General features: G+C 49.6%; 4 protein-coding genes across 4 annotated transcripts; 3 read left to right on the forward strand and 1 right to left on the reverse strand.

Annotated features, from left to right (window-relative positions):
• Window positions 1–360: 360 nt before the first annotated feature.
• Window positions 361–1,866, reverse strand: FOIG_10602 (uncharacterized protein). Its single transcript, XM_031210955.1, has 2 exons — window positions 1,810–1,866; window positions 361–1,752 (listed from the first exon to the last, which is right to left on the reverse strand). The coding sequence occupies exon 2, from the start codon at window positions 1,735–1,737 to the stop codon at window positions 439–441; it is 1,299 nt and encodes a 432-aa protein (XP_031059666.1). The 5' UTR covers window positions 1,738–1,752; window positions 1,810–1,866; the 3' UTR covers window positions 361–438.
• Window positions 1,867–2,790: 924 nt separating this feature from the next.
• Window positions 2,791–7,219, forward strand: FOIG_10603 (uncharacterized protein). Its single transcript, XM_031210956.1, has 2 exons — window positions 2,791–6,428; window positions 6,481–7,219. The coding sequence occupies exons 1-2, from the start codon at window positions 2,894–2,896 to the stop codon at window positions 7,134–7,136; spliced, it is 4,191 nt and encodes a 1,396-aa protein (XP_031059667.1). The 5' UTR covers window positions 2,791–2,893; the 3' UTR covers window positions 7,137–7,219.
• An 885-nt stretch (window positions 7,220–8,104) lies between these two features.
• FOIG_10604 (uncharacterized protein) lies at window positions 8,105–10,567 on the forward strand. Its single transcript, XM_031210957.1, has one exon. The coding sequence runs from the start codon at window positions 8,377–8,379 to the stop codon at window positions 10,294–10,296; it is 1,920 nt and encodes a 639-aa protein (XP_031059668.1). The 5' UTR covers window positions 8,105–8,376; the 3' UTR covers window positions 10,297–10,567.
• Window positions 10,568–10,740: 173 nt separating this feature from the next.
• Window positions 10,741–13,312, forward strand: FOIG_10605 (uncharacterized protein). The gene is made up of 6 exons (XM_031210958.1): window positions 10,741–11,229; window positions 11,284–11,594; window positions 11,648–11,877; window positions 11,925–11,986; window positions 12,035–12,156; window positions 12,210–13,312. The coding sequence occupies exons 1-6, from the start codon at window positions 10,792–10,794 to the stop codon at window positions 13,189–13,191; spliced, it is 2,145 nt and encodes a 714-aa protein (XP_031059669.1). The 5' UTR covers window positions 10,741–10,791; the 3' UTR covers window positions 13,192–13,312.
• Window positions 13,313–13,925: the final 613 nt, after the last annotated feature.

Genomic DNA, 13,925 nt, shown 5'->3' on the forward strand with positions numbered 1-13,925 from the left:
TGACGATGCCCACCTCAATGAAGCTAGAAACTTTCCTCCAGCACAGTGTGTCATGGCGTATGGAGCCAAAAATGGTAGGTAGTTACAGTGTCCATATTCGGTGAAACGTCCGATCCCTGCTGACACCCATAATTCATCTCGGCCAGCGTAACGCAGTGGGGGGCTGATGATCTGATAAGATTACGGTTACCTACAGTGCAAACAAAAATAAGCTCGGTTAGCCCCGGGGACTCAATGCAGCCAACTCCTAGCAAGTTTTACGTTATTTTTCCGAAGATCTTAGCCACAATCGCAATAGCTGCATCAGATAATTCTTGCTCATCACGGTCTATACGAAGTTACGTCATGGAAATTACAATTGCAAAAAAGAATGTCTCAAATTTTTCAGGGTCCGGTCTGTCGATCTACCATGCTAATGGAACTAAAGCGCCCCCCGTTTTAGACAAAATGCGCCTCCTGGAAAAATCGCTCACGCTGCAGGGCGAACAGCATGGCCGTCTTGTGCGGCAGGTGGAAACGCTTCTTCCTCTCCTGCGGCAAAAATCTGTCCTGGATCTGAACGTGGTTAAGATCGTATTCGGGCTCAGCTATCACCTGCTTAGTGCGAGGATCGCGCAGGAAACAGCAGTGCTTGATCGACGTGGCGACAGCCTGATACCGTTTGCCGCCACGGAAACGCTCTTCTCCCACTATGATGTGTGAGTTTTGGTCGTGCTCGCCCACTGTGATGTTGCAATTGGACCCAAAGAAGCACGCTGCGTTGTCCTCCATGACCCATCCAATCTCGGTGTAGCCTGCGAGTTCTCCGTCCCACTCAAACACACATGACATGGTATGGGGGTCTTCTAATTGCTTGGCAAGGTATGCTCGATGATGCTCGTCTGGTCCACGCTCTTTCCATGCCTTGTTGACTCGGTCTGAGTTTTGCCATCGCTTGTAGGTCTCGAAGTGGACGGGATTGGATGCGTCGATGTGTCGGATTTGTAACTGCTGACCAAGCTCGACGATGAAGCGGGAGTAGATGACAGTGCCTGGCTTGGGCTTGGGAGGTCGAACGGGATGAACGGTGCAGACGTTTCCCTTGCGTGTGAAGCCCAATTGGTTTGCGAAGACACCCATTGTGCCATTGAAGCCTGGGAATGATGTCACTTCAGGTCGTGATTGAAGCCAGTGCTGTGAGTCTGGTGCTCCAGCGCCTTGCCAGAATGCATCGTGAGAGAGCCAGTAAATGGTCTCTCGGGGAGTTGTAGTAGGTGAAAATGGCGATAGCACACCTAAGCCAGTGCACTTGATGTATTCGCCAATTCTTTGACTGTCGACCGAGATGGCTATCAAGTCATCGTCCCTGTGATCTGGGTGCAGCCACAGAGCGTAGACAGACGCCCAGGTCAATGCGAGGTCTTGCTGCCTACCGTGAGATGCAAAAGGCGAACGAGGATCAGCGACGTCAGAGTTCAAGATCTCCAGCTCAAAGACAGGACCGAATTGAGCTCTGTTGTCATTGACCATGGCTGGCGATATTCTGGTCTCTCGACCATCCATTGACCATCGCGCCAATGTTGTGTCGCCAGATCCAACGAGGTAGTCATTTCCATCGCCATGACCAGTATTGGCAATCCAGATATTGGTTTCGCCGTCGGGGAGTCTGAACGAGGTTTCTTTAGAAGTGTCCCAAGCTTCTTTTGGTGGCGTCGGGTTACGTGGGGGAGCAACGGAAGTGATGCGGTCAGTAGTCATGCTGGGCAACGGCGTCTATAAGTGTTGTTAGTTGGAAGCCAAGACGAGGACAAGATAACCAAGTGGACTCACAAAGATAACGATAATGATCAATGAAGAATGATTGCTGGATTTACGAATGCCTAGGAGTCTTATCGACAGAGAAATGGAAGCAGGCAAGGAGTTTTAATACAGATTACCTTCACTCTGTTTGGTCAGCTTGATACGAAGATCATGCTCAAAAGAGTTACTAGTCTAACTTCTACGTTTCATTCACAATCTCATTCAGCTGCGGCCGATGAGGCAGTTCATTATGTGACACGACATGCGTGCCCCAGATGATTCAATCCAGGGTAGCTCAACCAAGCTTCAATGTCTCACATGAGCCAACTTGTCCCAGCCTGACCTCGGAGGATTCCTACCCTGTGCCCTTTTCCAGCAATCTCATTCCGTTATTCACCATCATTTTACAGGAAATAATTGTAAGCACAGCTGGTACAAGAAACCGACGGAGGTCCTCGGTAAAGAAACCGTCCTAAATGAGAACGAAAAACCCACCAACGTCATATGCCACCAAAACTTTTATGCTCGCAACGAGCCGCCTTTCACATGCCGTCTCTGATAGGTCAATCCTTGACACATCGTGCATAGGTCGCTATGAACTGTGTGGAGATCGGCATTTCTTTTCCCCTTTCAAGTGGGATGAAATGCCGGGGTTAAACTCGAACGAGGAAGCCGACCGTAAGCTTATTTAATTTCCTTGCTTCGTATCCACTGCGGCACGTTACGTAATCGGAAAGCGGTTAAGCAATTCACAGTGAGAAAGAACAGGCTGAACAGGATCCAAGACTGGAAGAGGCAGCCACCGAGATCAACGGCCTGAGGAAGGTGATGGAAGCAAAGACACTTGAGGCGTCCGCTTTTGCATCCACTCATACGCCTCTTCGCGTATAACCTGCAATGTAACCCTGAATGGAATTATTGCCGATCTGCACACCCTACGGAACGGGTATCCACACAGTTTTTGGATCCTGCTTTGGGAGATCCCTCCGAATACGGACCTACAAGCATGAAGCGCACGCTGGCTCTTGGCCGGCCTGGACCTTGGTGACAGAGCCATCGATGTCCCATTCGCCAAGTGAAACTCATTCGAGGAGCAAGTTTGGCCTCAACCACCATGGCGAGCAACGATGGGAAGAGCTTCCCCCCAAGGAAGTGGTACAGAAGAGTGCCGTTCCTATCAGCCAAGCCAATACAGCAGAGACTTACAGCGCCAAAGGCCCCTACGCCAGGCAATGTCGAGCATCAAAATGAAGACAAGCTTCCTCTGCCAGAGCTTCAGGCAAATTGGCTGTCGATTTTGACCTTCAACTGGCTAGGACGTCTTTTGCGAACGGGCTATACAAGACCTCTTCAAACAGATGATCTGTATGACATGCCCAGCGACAGGTTGGCAGAAGATCATGCAAATCGCCTGGAAGAAGCTTGGGCTGCAAGACTTGCTGCAAATCGAGGACGAAAGCCTGTTACTTCATCGAATCCGTTCTCATGGAGGCCGTTCTGGGCAAGACATACAACTGATACAACTGTCTTGACCTTGGCTCTCAATGATGTGTGCTTCAAATGGTTCTGGCTTGGCGGACTCGTCAAGTTAGCTGGAGACTTGTCGCAAATTTTATCGCCTCTTCTCATCAGATTCCTCATCGCCACGTTGTCAGACTCATCGCAACAAGGCCTTCGCTCAGGCTTTGGCTACGTCGTTGGACTTTTTCTTCTTCTTGTCTTCTCGGTCACCTCAAACGTTCATGGCTTCTATCGCTCCTACACGACCGGCGTCTTGCTCCGTGGTGCGTTGATGCACGTCATTTACCGAAGAGCCACGACGCAGCTCAGCGAAAAGGCCAAGCTCAAACATGGTCTCGGTACTGGAAAGCTCATGAGTCTCATCAGCGCTGATGTGACGCGAATTGACTTTTGCTGTGGCTACTTTCACGTCGCATGGACGAGTATCTTCCAGATGCTACTATGCTTCGCCTTGACCGTGTGGACAATGGGATACAGCGCTCTGCCAGGATTTGGTCTTCTCGCGTTACTGTACCCTCTTCAGTCTTTTATGATGGGTCGCTTACTTCGCCTGCGACGGGGCAGCATGCCTTTCACTGATGCCCGAGTCAAGGCTGTCGTTGAGGCAGTTGCTGCTATTCGCCTCGTCAAAACAAACGCTTACGAGGAGAGTTTACTTTCCAAGATTGGAAAGTTGAGGTCTGATGAAGTTGTGTATATCCGTAAGAGAATGCTTCTTAGAGCTCTCAACACTGCGGTCTCTTACACGGCGCCGACTCTTGCTTCGGTCGTCAGCATTGTTTGTTATGGAGCGACTAGCGAGAATGGAATGGACGCAGGCGTTGTCTTTTCTGGCCTTGCATTGTTTATGTTGTTGAGAACACCTCTCCAAGCTCTTCCTACTGCTCTGTCGGCTATTGCAGATGCTAGAGCTGCACTGGAGCGACTGGCGTTGTTCATGCTTGCTTCCGATGTAGACCCAGATTCATCTTCATCCGGTCCTCAAACCAGCTTTGGCTACTCTGGTGAGGAGGAGGAAGCGTCTGATGCCGTGATCCGAATCGAGGACGCCACTTTTGCATATCACGACGATGCGCAGCTTCTGGCAGCGGAAGAGGAGAAAGATGCCCTACAGAACCAGTCAGAGAGCAAAGCGATAAGTCAGAGCCAAAGACTATGGGTCGACTCGTTGCTGGTGAAACGCAACCAGTTGGTCTGCATTGTTGGAGCGGTTGCATCGGGCAAAACCTCGGTCTTGAAGGCACTTCTCGGTGATATGCATCTCATCCAAGCGCGTTCCTATCAGCTCAGCCTAACGGCTTCTTCATCTCAGATTGCCCTAGCCCCGCAAACGGCATGGCTTCTGAGCGAAACGGTGAGAGAGAACATCGTCTTTGGTAGACCTCTCGACCTCGCGTGGTATGATGAGGTTCTCACACGCTGCTGTCTCCATCAGGACATGAAGGCTTTACCTGACGGTGACATGACAGTCGTTGGCGAGAATGGCGTTTCACTATCTGGCGGCCAGAAGCAGCGTGTCAGTCTTGCTAGAGCGATCTACGGCAGAAGTCCACTCCTCTTTCTTGATGACTGTTTCTCGGCTCTGGACGCTCACGTTGGTGCTCGCGTTTTCGACATGGTCGTCAATCAGGCACGCCGCAATAATGAAGGCACCATTGTTTTGGTTACACACTCGATTCCGTTCGCTCGACAGGCTGATCACATCGTCTACATGGAAAAGGGTCGCGTCGCTGAGCAGGGCTCATTTGAGCACTTGTCCAGCCAGAACGGAGCCTTTTCGCAGTTCGCAGGATCCTCATCTCTGGTCTTGGACTCGGACTCAGATTCTGAAACAGCAGGTAGTGGTGATTCAGAGAAGGCTGTGCCTGATGAATCCAGCACGGAGGGTACACCGGCAGATACAGCCAAGCCTGATACCAAGGACAAGCAGGCAATCCAGACTCGCGGCAAAGAGGTGATGCAGATTGAAGAAAGAGTAGTCGGTTCAGTCAGCGGCCGAACCTACATCCGCTATGCACAATTTGGCAACGCTTGGCTCACAGTCCCTCTTCTCATTCTTTCCATCGCTATCTACCAAGGAACCAGTGTTGTCTCACCGCTCTGGCTCAGCTGGTGGCAGAAGAACCAGTACTCCACCATATCTGAGGACGCATACATGGGAGGATACGCCGCATTTGGAGCTGGACAATCTCTTGGTTTGTTCTGCATGAGCGCGACATTTGCGTTGTTCTGCTTCTGGTGCTCCAACAAGCTTCATCACGCATCCATGTCCAAGGTACTTCTTGCGCCTGTAGCTTTCTTCGATACTACACCTCAAGGCCGTATCACGCATCGATTTAGCAAAGATGTTGATGCAGTGGATAACGTGGTTGGTGAAACTCTGCGTCTCTTTATCTCGACCTTTGTCCAGGTCTTGGGCACAATCATTGTCGTCAGTATCATTGTACCAGCCTTTCTGGCCATCGCAGCCGCCTTGCTGCTCATCTACACCTGGACTGGCATGTACTACCGTCCATCTTCGCGAGAACTTCGTCGACTTAACAATTTGCTTCGAAGTCGCATCTATGAGCATTTCGGCGAGTCACTCTCAGGTCTTCCCACTCTCAAGGCCTTTGGCGCAGTCCCTCGTTTTGTCAATGACAACGCGCGCAAGATTGACACGGAGAACACGGCTTACTGGCTATCGGTCTCTTGTCAGCGCTGGCTGAATCTCCGTCTGGACCTTTGCGGTGCGACTCTTGTTCTGGCTGCAGGTTTACTGGTTGTTGGACTTCGCGGTACCATTGACCCTTCGTCTGGCGGTGTAGTCTTGTCCTACATTGTCACGGCTCAGGCTGTATTTGGCAACATGATTCGTCAGAGCGCAGAGATTGAGAACAACATGAACTCGGTGGAGAGAATGCTTCACTACGCCTACAACATTGAGCAGGAGCCTGCGCATCAAGTCGATGATGTTGACGAGGAACTCAAGTCCCGCCAATGGCCGCATGCTGGTCATGTTCAGTTTCAGTCTTTTACCCTCAGCCATCGTTCTGGACTCGAGCCTGCACTCAAGGATGTCAATCTGGATATCAAGGCTGGAGAAAAGGTCGGTATTGTCGGGCGTACTGGCGCTGGCAAGACAACACGTAAGTGCCAAGGAAAGTCCCTTTAGCCGACCGTCTACTAACATTTGAACAGTAATATCTGCATTGCTACGAATCACCGAACCTACAAGTGGCCGAATCCTCATTGACGGAGTCGACATTCACACCGTCGGTCTTCACCTTCTTCGATCAAGCCTCTCCGTCATCAGCCAGGATGCCGTCCTTCTAGCTGGCACCATCCGCTACAACCTCGATCCTTTCCAACAATACGACGACGAGTGGTTGCAACAATGCCTTGACCGCGTTGGGCTCGGCCAATCCTCGAAAGAACAAGATAAAGAAGCAGAAGAAAATGAGAAGCATGAGTCCGAGTCCAGCAGTGAGGGACCAAGTCTGAACTTAGACTCAGAGGTCAAGGAAAACGGTTCCAACATCTCCCAAGGACAAAGGTCTCTCATTTCTATTGCTAGAGCGCTCGTTCGGAAGTCCAAGATTGTGATTCTGGACGAGGCAACGGCCTCTATTGATGGCAGAGCAGACGCGAAGCTTCAAGCCATGTTGAACGAGGTTGTTGGAGACGCAACTGTCCTTACTGTGGCTCATCGATTAGATACAATTGTTGCTACATGTGACAAGGTTGTCGTGATGGACAGCGGCAGAGTAGTTGAGTTTGACACTATCTCGGAGCTGTATGCCAGTCCAGGCACTGTGTTTAGATCTTTGTGCGATGCAGCAAAGATTTCCATTTAGTCATAGTCTTCACAAGCAAATACTTCAGTTCATGCCCATAGACGTTCTACCTAAATCTACTTAATTTGATGCTTCACTCGCGATTTCGGTCACGCGACAAGGAAGCTAAAGTCACTTGGGATTGCCACTGCGACAACGGAGTACCATAGATTGATAAGATCGTCTGATGTGATGAGAAGCCACTTACGTGCATCAGATTGATAAATGAACGATCTGCACTCGCCAAGACGAATGATCATGGGAATGTTGCGTACCAATGTTACATGAACGACGTAAAAGTTATTTTTGCAACCCTGAATTATCACCGCTGCCAAGTCGTCGGTATTGATCCAGGTATAGGGCCTCAATTTAGGTGAAGTTAATGCATTATAGTTTCTAGGCAAAACGTCACGAGCCGAAGCATGAACGGGATAGCTTCTCATTGAGTTTGAGCCCGTAACATCGGAAAGGTACGGATCAAGAGATCTTCATGATGGACAAGCAATTGGCCACGCTGGCAACACTTCATGATCTTAGCTTGTGGTTGATAGAACCCCTGATTTGTCAAGAAAACTTTGCCTCTCCCGTGAACCAACCAACGCATGTGATGCGTCGGCGAGTTCCCTCTTCTTGGAATCTTGATCCATGGTTACAACTGCATCAGAGACATGCTAGTCACTGCATGGAGCCAGGGATATTCTACTGTTTGTATAAATGTGTGATATACTGTGCTCTTAGCTCGACAGGGCAGAGATCTGCATCCCGTCCCACACTACGGCCGATCCCTACTTGCACGCGACCATCTGATTAGATGGGCGACCAGTTGATAATCTTGGCTACCAACCAACGCAAGTGGATATGAACAAGATCTGATAATTTTTCTTTGACAAGCCGGACGAACAAAAAAAGACTCACCGATTTCTGGTCCTCCCACGCCTTGGCTAAACCCCACTCACGCCGGAGTATCAGCACTACTGTCGTCCGTTGTACGCGAGCCGCGGACCGGCGAGCGAGGGGTCCTGTCATTAGTACCTTGCACACTGTCTGTTGGTTCTGTGTTTTCCTCTCTGCGAAATGGGGGCGACCAAACAGCTTTTGGAAGCTGTCGTAAAAAAGTCAGGCCAGACGGCACTACCGCTGCAGATTGAAGACTTTTCCCTTTCTTCTTCTCCCGTTTTATTCGCTTCCTTTTCCCTTCTTTTAATGCTACGTTGATCTACCGTCTTGGAGCGATCTACAGCTCATTTTCGTCCCTCCCAAAATGTCAGCGCCTAAGCACCCCGAGGGCAGTACTGAGTCCCCCGCCCAAAACACATCGCAAATGTTCGAACTCAACGAGAAAAAAGACTACGACGCGTCCAACTCGCCCGTCTCCGACGATGATGCCCACAAGGAAATCGGTGTAGGAAGGGTCGAGGCCTTCAACAAGGTCCTCTACCAGTCTGGCAAGAAGGGCAAGATCCTGCTCTGGCTTCTTGGTATCTCCATTGGTCTTACCATGTTCGCCTACGCTCTTGACATGGGTATCACGACTACAATCTTTGGAACGCTTGCGGCTTCGACTTTTGGTGTTCATAGTCAGCTCGGTACTGTCAATACGGCTGGTCAGATCATTCGTGCTATTAGCAAGCCTTTCATTGGAAAGCTTGCTGATATTACTTCTCGGCCTACCACTTACGTCGTGGTGCTTGCTTTCTATGCTGTCGGCTTTGCTGTCGCTGCTAGCGCCTCGGGCTTCACTGCCTACACTGTTGGTATCTGCTTCACCTCAGTCGGCAAGTCTGGTCTTGATCTTCTCAGCGACATCATTGTCGCTGACTTGACTCCTCTCGAATGGCGAGGCTTCTTCAGTGCTTGCCTTTCTCTACCCTTCATCGTCACTGTGCCTGTTAACGGCTTCATCGCTGATGGCTTCTATGAAGATTGGCGATGGGGTCTCGGCATGTTCGCCATCCTCGTTCCCGCCCTTCTCGTCCCTGCCATTCTGACCCTCTATACCATGCAGCGACGTGGTGAAAAGGCCGGAATGGTCACCATGGCCGATTCCAAGGACGTTCGAATGGGTCGCACTGAGGCCACGCCCAAGAACCTGACCTATTGGGCCAAGCTCGCGTACCGTGGTCTAATTGACATCGACATTGTTGGTCTTATTCTGCTTGGCTTTGCTTTCTCTTTGATCCTTCTGCCTATCACCTTGGCCAAGAGCGCAAAGGGCGGATGGAACAACCCAAGCATGATCGCCATGATCGTCGTTGGCTTTGTTGTTCTCATCTTGTTTGGTCTGTATGAGATGTATCTCGCCCCCAAGCCCATGATGACCAAGCGCATTGTCAAGAACCGTGCCTTTGTTGCTGGTGTTATTATTCACATCTTCAACCAGATGGCTTCTTCTGTTCGCAACACCTACTTCTCGTCTTACATCCTCATCATCAAGGAGTGGACTACATACCAATGGACCATCTTCCTTGGAATCACTACCATGGGTCTCTGCTTGGTCGGCCCTGTTGTTGGATTGATCCATCGTGTCTCCCATCGCTACAAGGGTCTCATGATCTTTGGTGCTGCTGCCAGGATTCTTGGCTATGGTCTTCTCATCAGCCCCAACGGAATGATGACCCAGGACACTGCTCGCCTCGTCGCTGCTCAGCTCATCTTCTGCCTTTCTTCCCTCAACGTCGTTGGTGCTCGAGTTGGTGTTCAGGCCTCTGTTCCCCATGATGACGTTGCTTCTCTCATCTCCATCATCACTTTGTGGTCTACTCTTGGATCCAGTATCGGTAGTGCTGTTGCGACGAGCATCTGGACTGAGGAGATGGTGGCTCAAATGCATGTCGAGATGCCCGATGTTGACGACACCACCATCGCCACCATCTACGGTAACATCAAGACTCTCAAGACGTATGACTTCTTTGACCCCATCCGTCAGGGCTCTATCCGCGCCTACGCCATCGTCAACGGACACATCACCATCGCTTCCATCTGCTTGTCCTGCATTCCTCTCATCGCTTCTCTCTTCATGCCCAACTTCTACCTTGGCAAGCAGCAGAACGCTGTCAACAACAAGGGTCTTGATGGTGAGGTTGTCGATGTTCCAGACCAGAATGGACCGAGAGACGCAAACGCGACTCAGCAAGAGCCTGCAACATTCATGCAGAAGCTGGCTGCTTTGTACCGAAAGTAGATACTACCAATCTTTGAATGTGAGGTCTTAATGAGAGACCAGAAGGGAACTCTCTGGGCCATGGGATGAGGCTGCCAACGGGGCGTTCTCAGTCACCAGTATCTGACGCTCACTTACCAGAACATTACCCAGAATTATAGCTACAACTACCTTAATACTATCACTACAGCTCACATTCAGTGGGTTTATAGTCAAGTTCAACCATTCGCGTGTATCCTCAATTTTGCCTCAGAATGTGACTAAATGTTATAAAAACTATAATTTCTGTGGCGCCAGATTTGTAGTATGCAACGCGTTCATGAAGTCAACACGCACCGAGCTTTAGTGCCAAGAGTTGATCAGCTGTTTTTCGTACACTAAGCCCAAGACTGTCGGAATAACTGATAAACCCGTGATGCCGACCCACTGAGGTGATTATCTGATCATCTGATAACGATTTGGTCACCGTGACTATCATGATCTCTAAAACCTCCAAACTTCACATCAGGGCCCAATATGCGGTATTGGAGGAACAACGCGGCATTCATTCTTGCTGCCAGCTTTCTCGGTCATGGTGACGTTCTGGCTACCTCAGATCATTGCGGGAAAGCTTGCCGACAAACGTTTCGAACTCTCCGATTTGCCGATGCCCCTCCGGGCGTCTTCTTCACGGTACAAGAATGCACAAGCCTCATTTACCAGAAGTCGCTTCATCTTTGCTGGGAAATACATTGCGCAGAGGATGTTTGGCAGGCAGAGTCTGCCTCAATGAACCTGACATGTCACGATATCAGTGGTTCTTATCTTCCGCCACACAATATCATTGATAACCTCACAGATCATGACATCCAAGCCATCACAAGATTCAACGCCACAAGTCCTGATCGTTCTCACGTCTATGGAGTTTTAATGCTTCCATCACAGACCTACTATGATCTTTGGGTCAGCACGCTAGTGAGTATACCAATCCAAATCGGATGTTGTTTTATATTAAACGGGTTCCAATAGGAGGCGCACGATTACATATGGGACTACCACAACTATTACGGCTGGGCTATGGGGATATTCTGGGGCTTGGTCATCGGAGTGGGCATCGTGAATCGGGCTTTAGGCCAATTCTTCTCCATTCAAGGTCGAAAAAGATCGTGGGTCAGCCGCAATATACTTCTACCTGCAACCCTTGGCAGACGCTGCGTACAGGACTATGGGGGCTGGGGTACCTTGCCTCCGCGGATGCAGACATTGACTCTCATTCTTTTCGTGCTCGTCAACATAGCATGCAGTATACATGGATACGAGATATTTGAAGGCTATGGCTAGTGAGTTTCCGAGCTGTTAGATTTAAAAGACATGCTGACATCCGAGTTCCCAGCTACCCTTCTGTTTGGACGCAAGTGCTGCGACACGTATCTGATAGAACAGGAATTCTCTCTTTTGCCAACTTCCCGCTGATATGGCTGTTTGGGATGCGGAATAACATCGTCATCTGGTTGACAGGCTGGGACTTCAAGACTTACAACAACTTCCATCGATGGGTTGGCCGGATTGCGACTTTACAAGCCGTAATCCATTCAATTGGATATAGTGTCATAATTCTACAACGTGAGATCTTGGGTCAGCTTCATAGCTATATTTACTGACTTTTGTAGGTGGTGGTTGGAGGTACTTCTGTCAAATATGGACGTTCACCTTTTGGTGGACTGGAGAGCTGGTGAGTAGTTTGAGTCCACGACGCAGCTGATAAATAACCATTATATAGGCCACGATATTTATCTGCCTGCTTGTGGGCTTATCGGTGTTTTGGGTAAGACGTAAGAATTATGAGTTCTTCCTCATTGCACATATCGTCTTATCATTTTGGATCCTCGTTACCATGCTCGGGTACGTCAAATAATGTGAGCCCAAGCGGGACAGTATACTAACGACATACGCAGACATGTGTCAATATTTAGTGGTGCCTACGACCCTCTTGTGTGGGTTCCAGCACTGATCTGGCTACTCGATCGAATCATTCGCGGATTACGAATCATGGCCTTTAACCCAAAGTTCTGGGAGACGAAGGCCCTGATTACCTACAACGAAGATGCACATATGATCCGCGTTTCTGTTCCAACTTCTTCAAGTCTCTACAACATTGAACCAGGGACATTTTACTATCTCATGGTACTTAATAAGTGGAACTTTTGGGAGAGTCATCCTTTCACGGTAGCAACAATATCTCGATCTAGTCGATGCGCTACAGATACCTTGGACGAGGACGCGCCCCTGCTGAACTATGAACCCTCCTCTCGTGAACTGAGACCTACATTCGAAAAGTCCCACCAAGAAATGACCTTCTTGATCCGACCATATGATAGCTTCACTTCACGACTAAAGGAGTATGCCGAAGAAGAGCGCCCAAAGCCAGCTGTAGTACGCATAGCTCTTGACGGTCCGTATGGGAAGACTCTGCCTCTTGATCGCTTTGCAAAAGTTCTCTTCATTGTCGGTGGAAGCGGAATAGCGGTGCCGCTGTCATATCTTGAGAAACTCACGACATCCTCGAACAAGCCGTCAAGGATCGAAGTCCACTGGGCTGTGCGACAGTCAACTTTCGCCGTTGATGTCCTGAATCATGAATTGAGTGATATGCTCGGTAATGGCCGGGTAGAGATTGATATCTACCTGACCGGCGGCGATATTGATGGCAGAACAGCATGTGATGAGACCATCTACAGACTCACGAAGTGGAGGTCCAAACGACTGAACGTCGAACATATTATTGACAGAGCGTTGGAGGATGGAGACGAAGAGAGTATCGCAGTAGTCACAAGCGGTCCCGCCAAGATGGCTGATGAGAGTAGATGCGTGGTTGCGGCAAAGACAGTGCCGGCTTTACCGCGCATTGAGTATTTTGAGGAAAGCTTTCAGTGGTGATAACTGTAATATCTAGAAGCTCTAGAAGAACATGACTTGGTAAACTGAATAATCACGCGAGTATGACTAAGTGCATCGGCAAAGGAATGACCCTGTCACCGTTGCGCTCCGCTATGTAACGTTGTCGCAAACGCTCAGATGAGATAATCAGGAACAAAAGTTTCTGCGTTCCATCATCACACGTGGCCGTACCATACTCTTGGTAGACTACCGAGAACCCTATTGAATACTGTACGCAATGCCGATGAGGCTCAAACCATTGGGACTTATACGCCGAACTCGCAGCTTCAAATTGATCAACCCCAGTACGTCGGGACACTTCGGACAAAAGGAGTTCATCCGCTACAGTAGCAACCGCTATGGGCCTCAGTGACTCTCTGACGCTGTCATAGGGGCGTGTTGCATTAATAGCGGATACGGACAAAATCACCGAAATGCGCGAGCCGACTTGGGAGGTGGGGGTTAGCAAAGTGGCGCTTTTATGTAATTATGCTTAATTTTCACAGTGTTTCTTGGCCTTGCATACAGTGAGTTGTTTTCCTGTTGAGCTTGTCTCGGAACTGTGCTAGAACGAGAAAAGATCAACAGCGTGATCAGCTGTCAGCACTACCAGGGTAAGATTCTATCTTATCAGATGCCCGCAACAAGCTTTTCACGCTCGGAGATGGACCGGCAGTCGGAGGTGATCAACACTTTAGAAAGCCGTTGATGTCACTGTTGATGGCAGATTGATT

This window comes from Fusarium odoratissimum, assembly GCF_000260195.1.
Source record: "Fusarium odoratissimum NRRL 54006 unplaced genomic scaffold supercont1.18, whole genome shotgun sequence".
Lineage (NCBI taxonomy): Eukaryota > Fungi > Ascomycota > Sordariomycetes > Hypocreales > Nectriaceae > Fusarium > Fusarium odoratissimum.

Bases quoted from the DNA above. Each gene is read 5' to 3' on its own strand.
- FOIG_10603 (XM_031210956.1), top strand. From the start codon at position 2,894: ATGGCGAGCAACGATGGGAAGAGCTTCCCCCCAAGGAAGTGGTACAGA. The intron at 6,429-6,480 runs GTAAGTGCCAAG...ACATTTGAACAG, and splicing joins TGGCGCTGGCAAGACAACAC to TAATATCTGCATTGCTACGA.
- FOIG_10602 (XM_031210955.1), bottom strand. From the start codon at position 1,737: ATGACTACTGACCGCATCACTTCCGTTGCTCCCCCACGTAACCCGACG.
- FOIG_10604 (XM_031210957.1), top strand. From the start codon at position 8,377: ATGTCAGCGCCTAAGCACCCCGAGGGCAGTACTGAGTCCCCCGCCCAA.
- FOIG_10605 (XM_031210958.1), top strand. From the start codon at position 10,792: ATGCGGTATTGGAGGAACAACGCGGCATTCATTCTTGCTGCCAGCTTT. The intron at 11,230-11,283 runs GTGAGTATACCA...GGGTTCCAATAG, and splicing joins ATCTTTGGGTCAGCACGCTA to GAGGCGCACGATTACATATG. The intron at 12,157-12,209 runs GTACGTCAAATA...CGACATACGCAG, and splicing joins ATCCTCGTTACCATGCTCGG to ACATGTGTCAATATTTAGTG.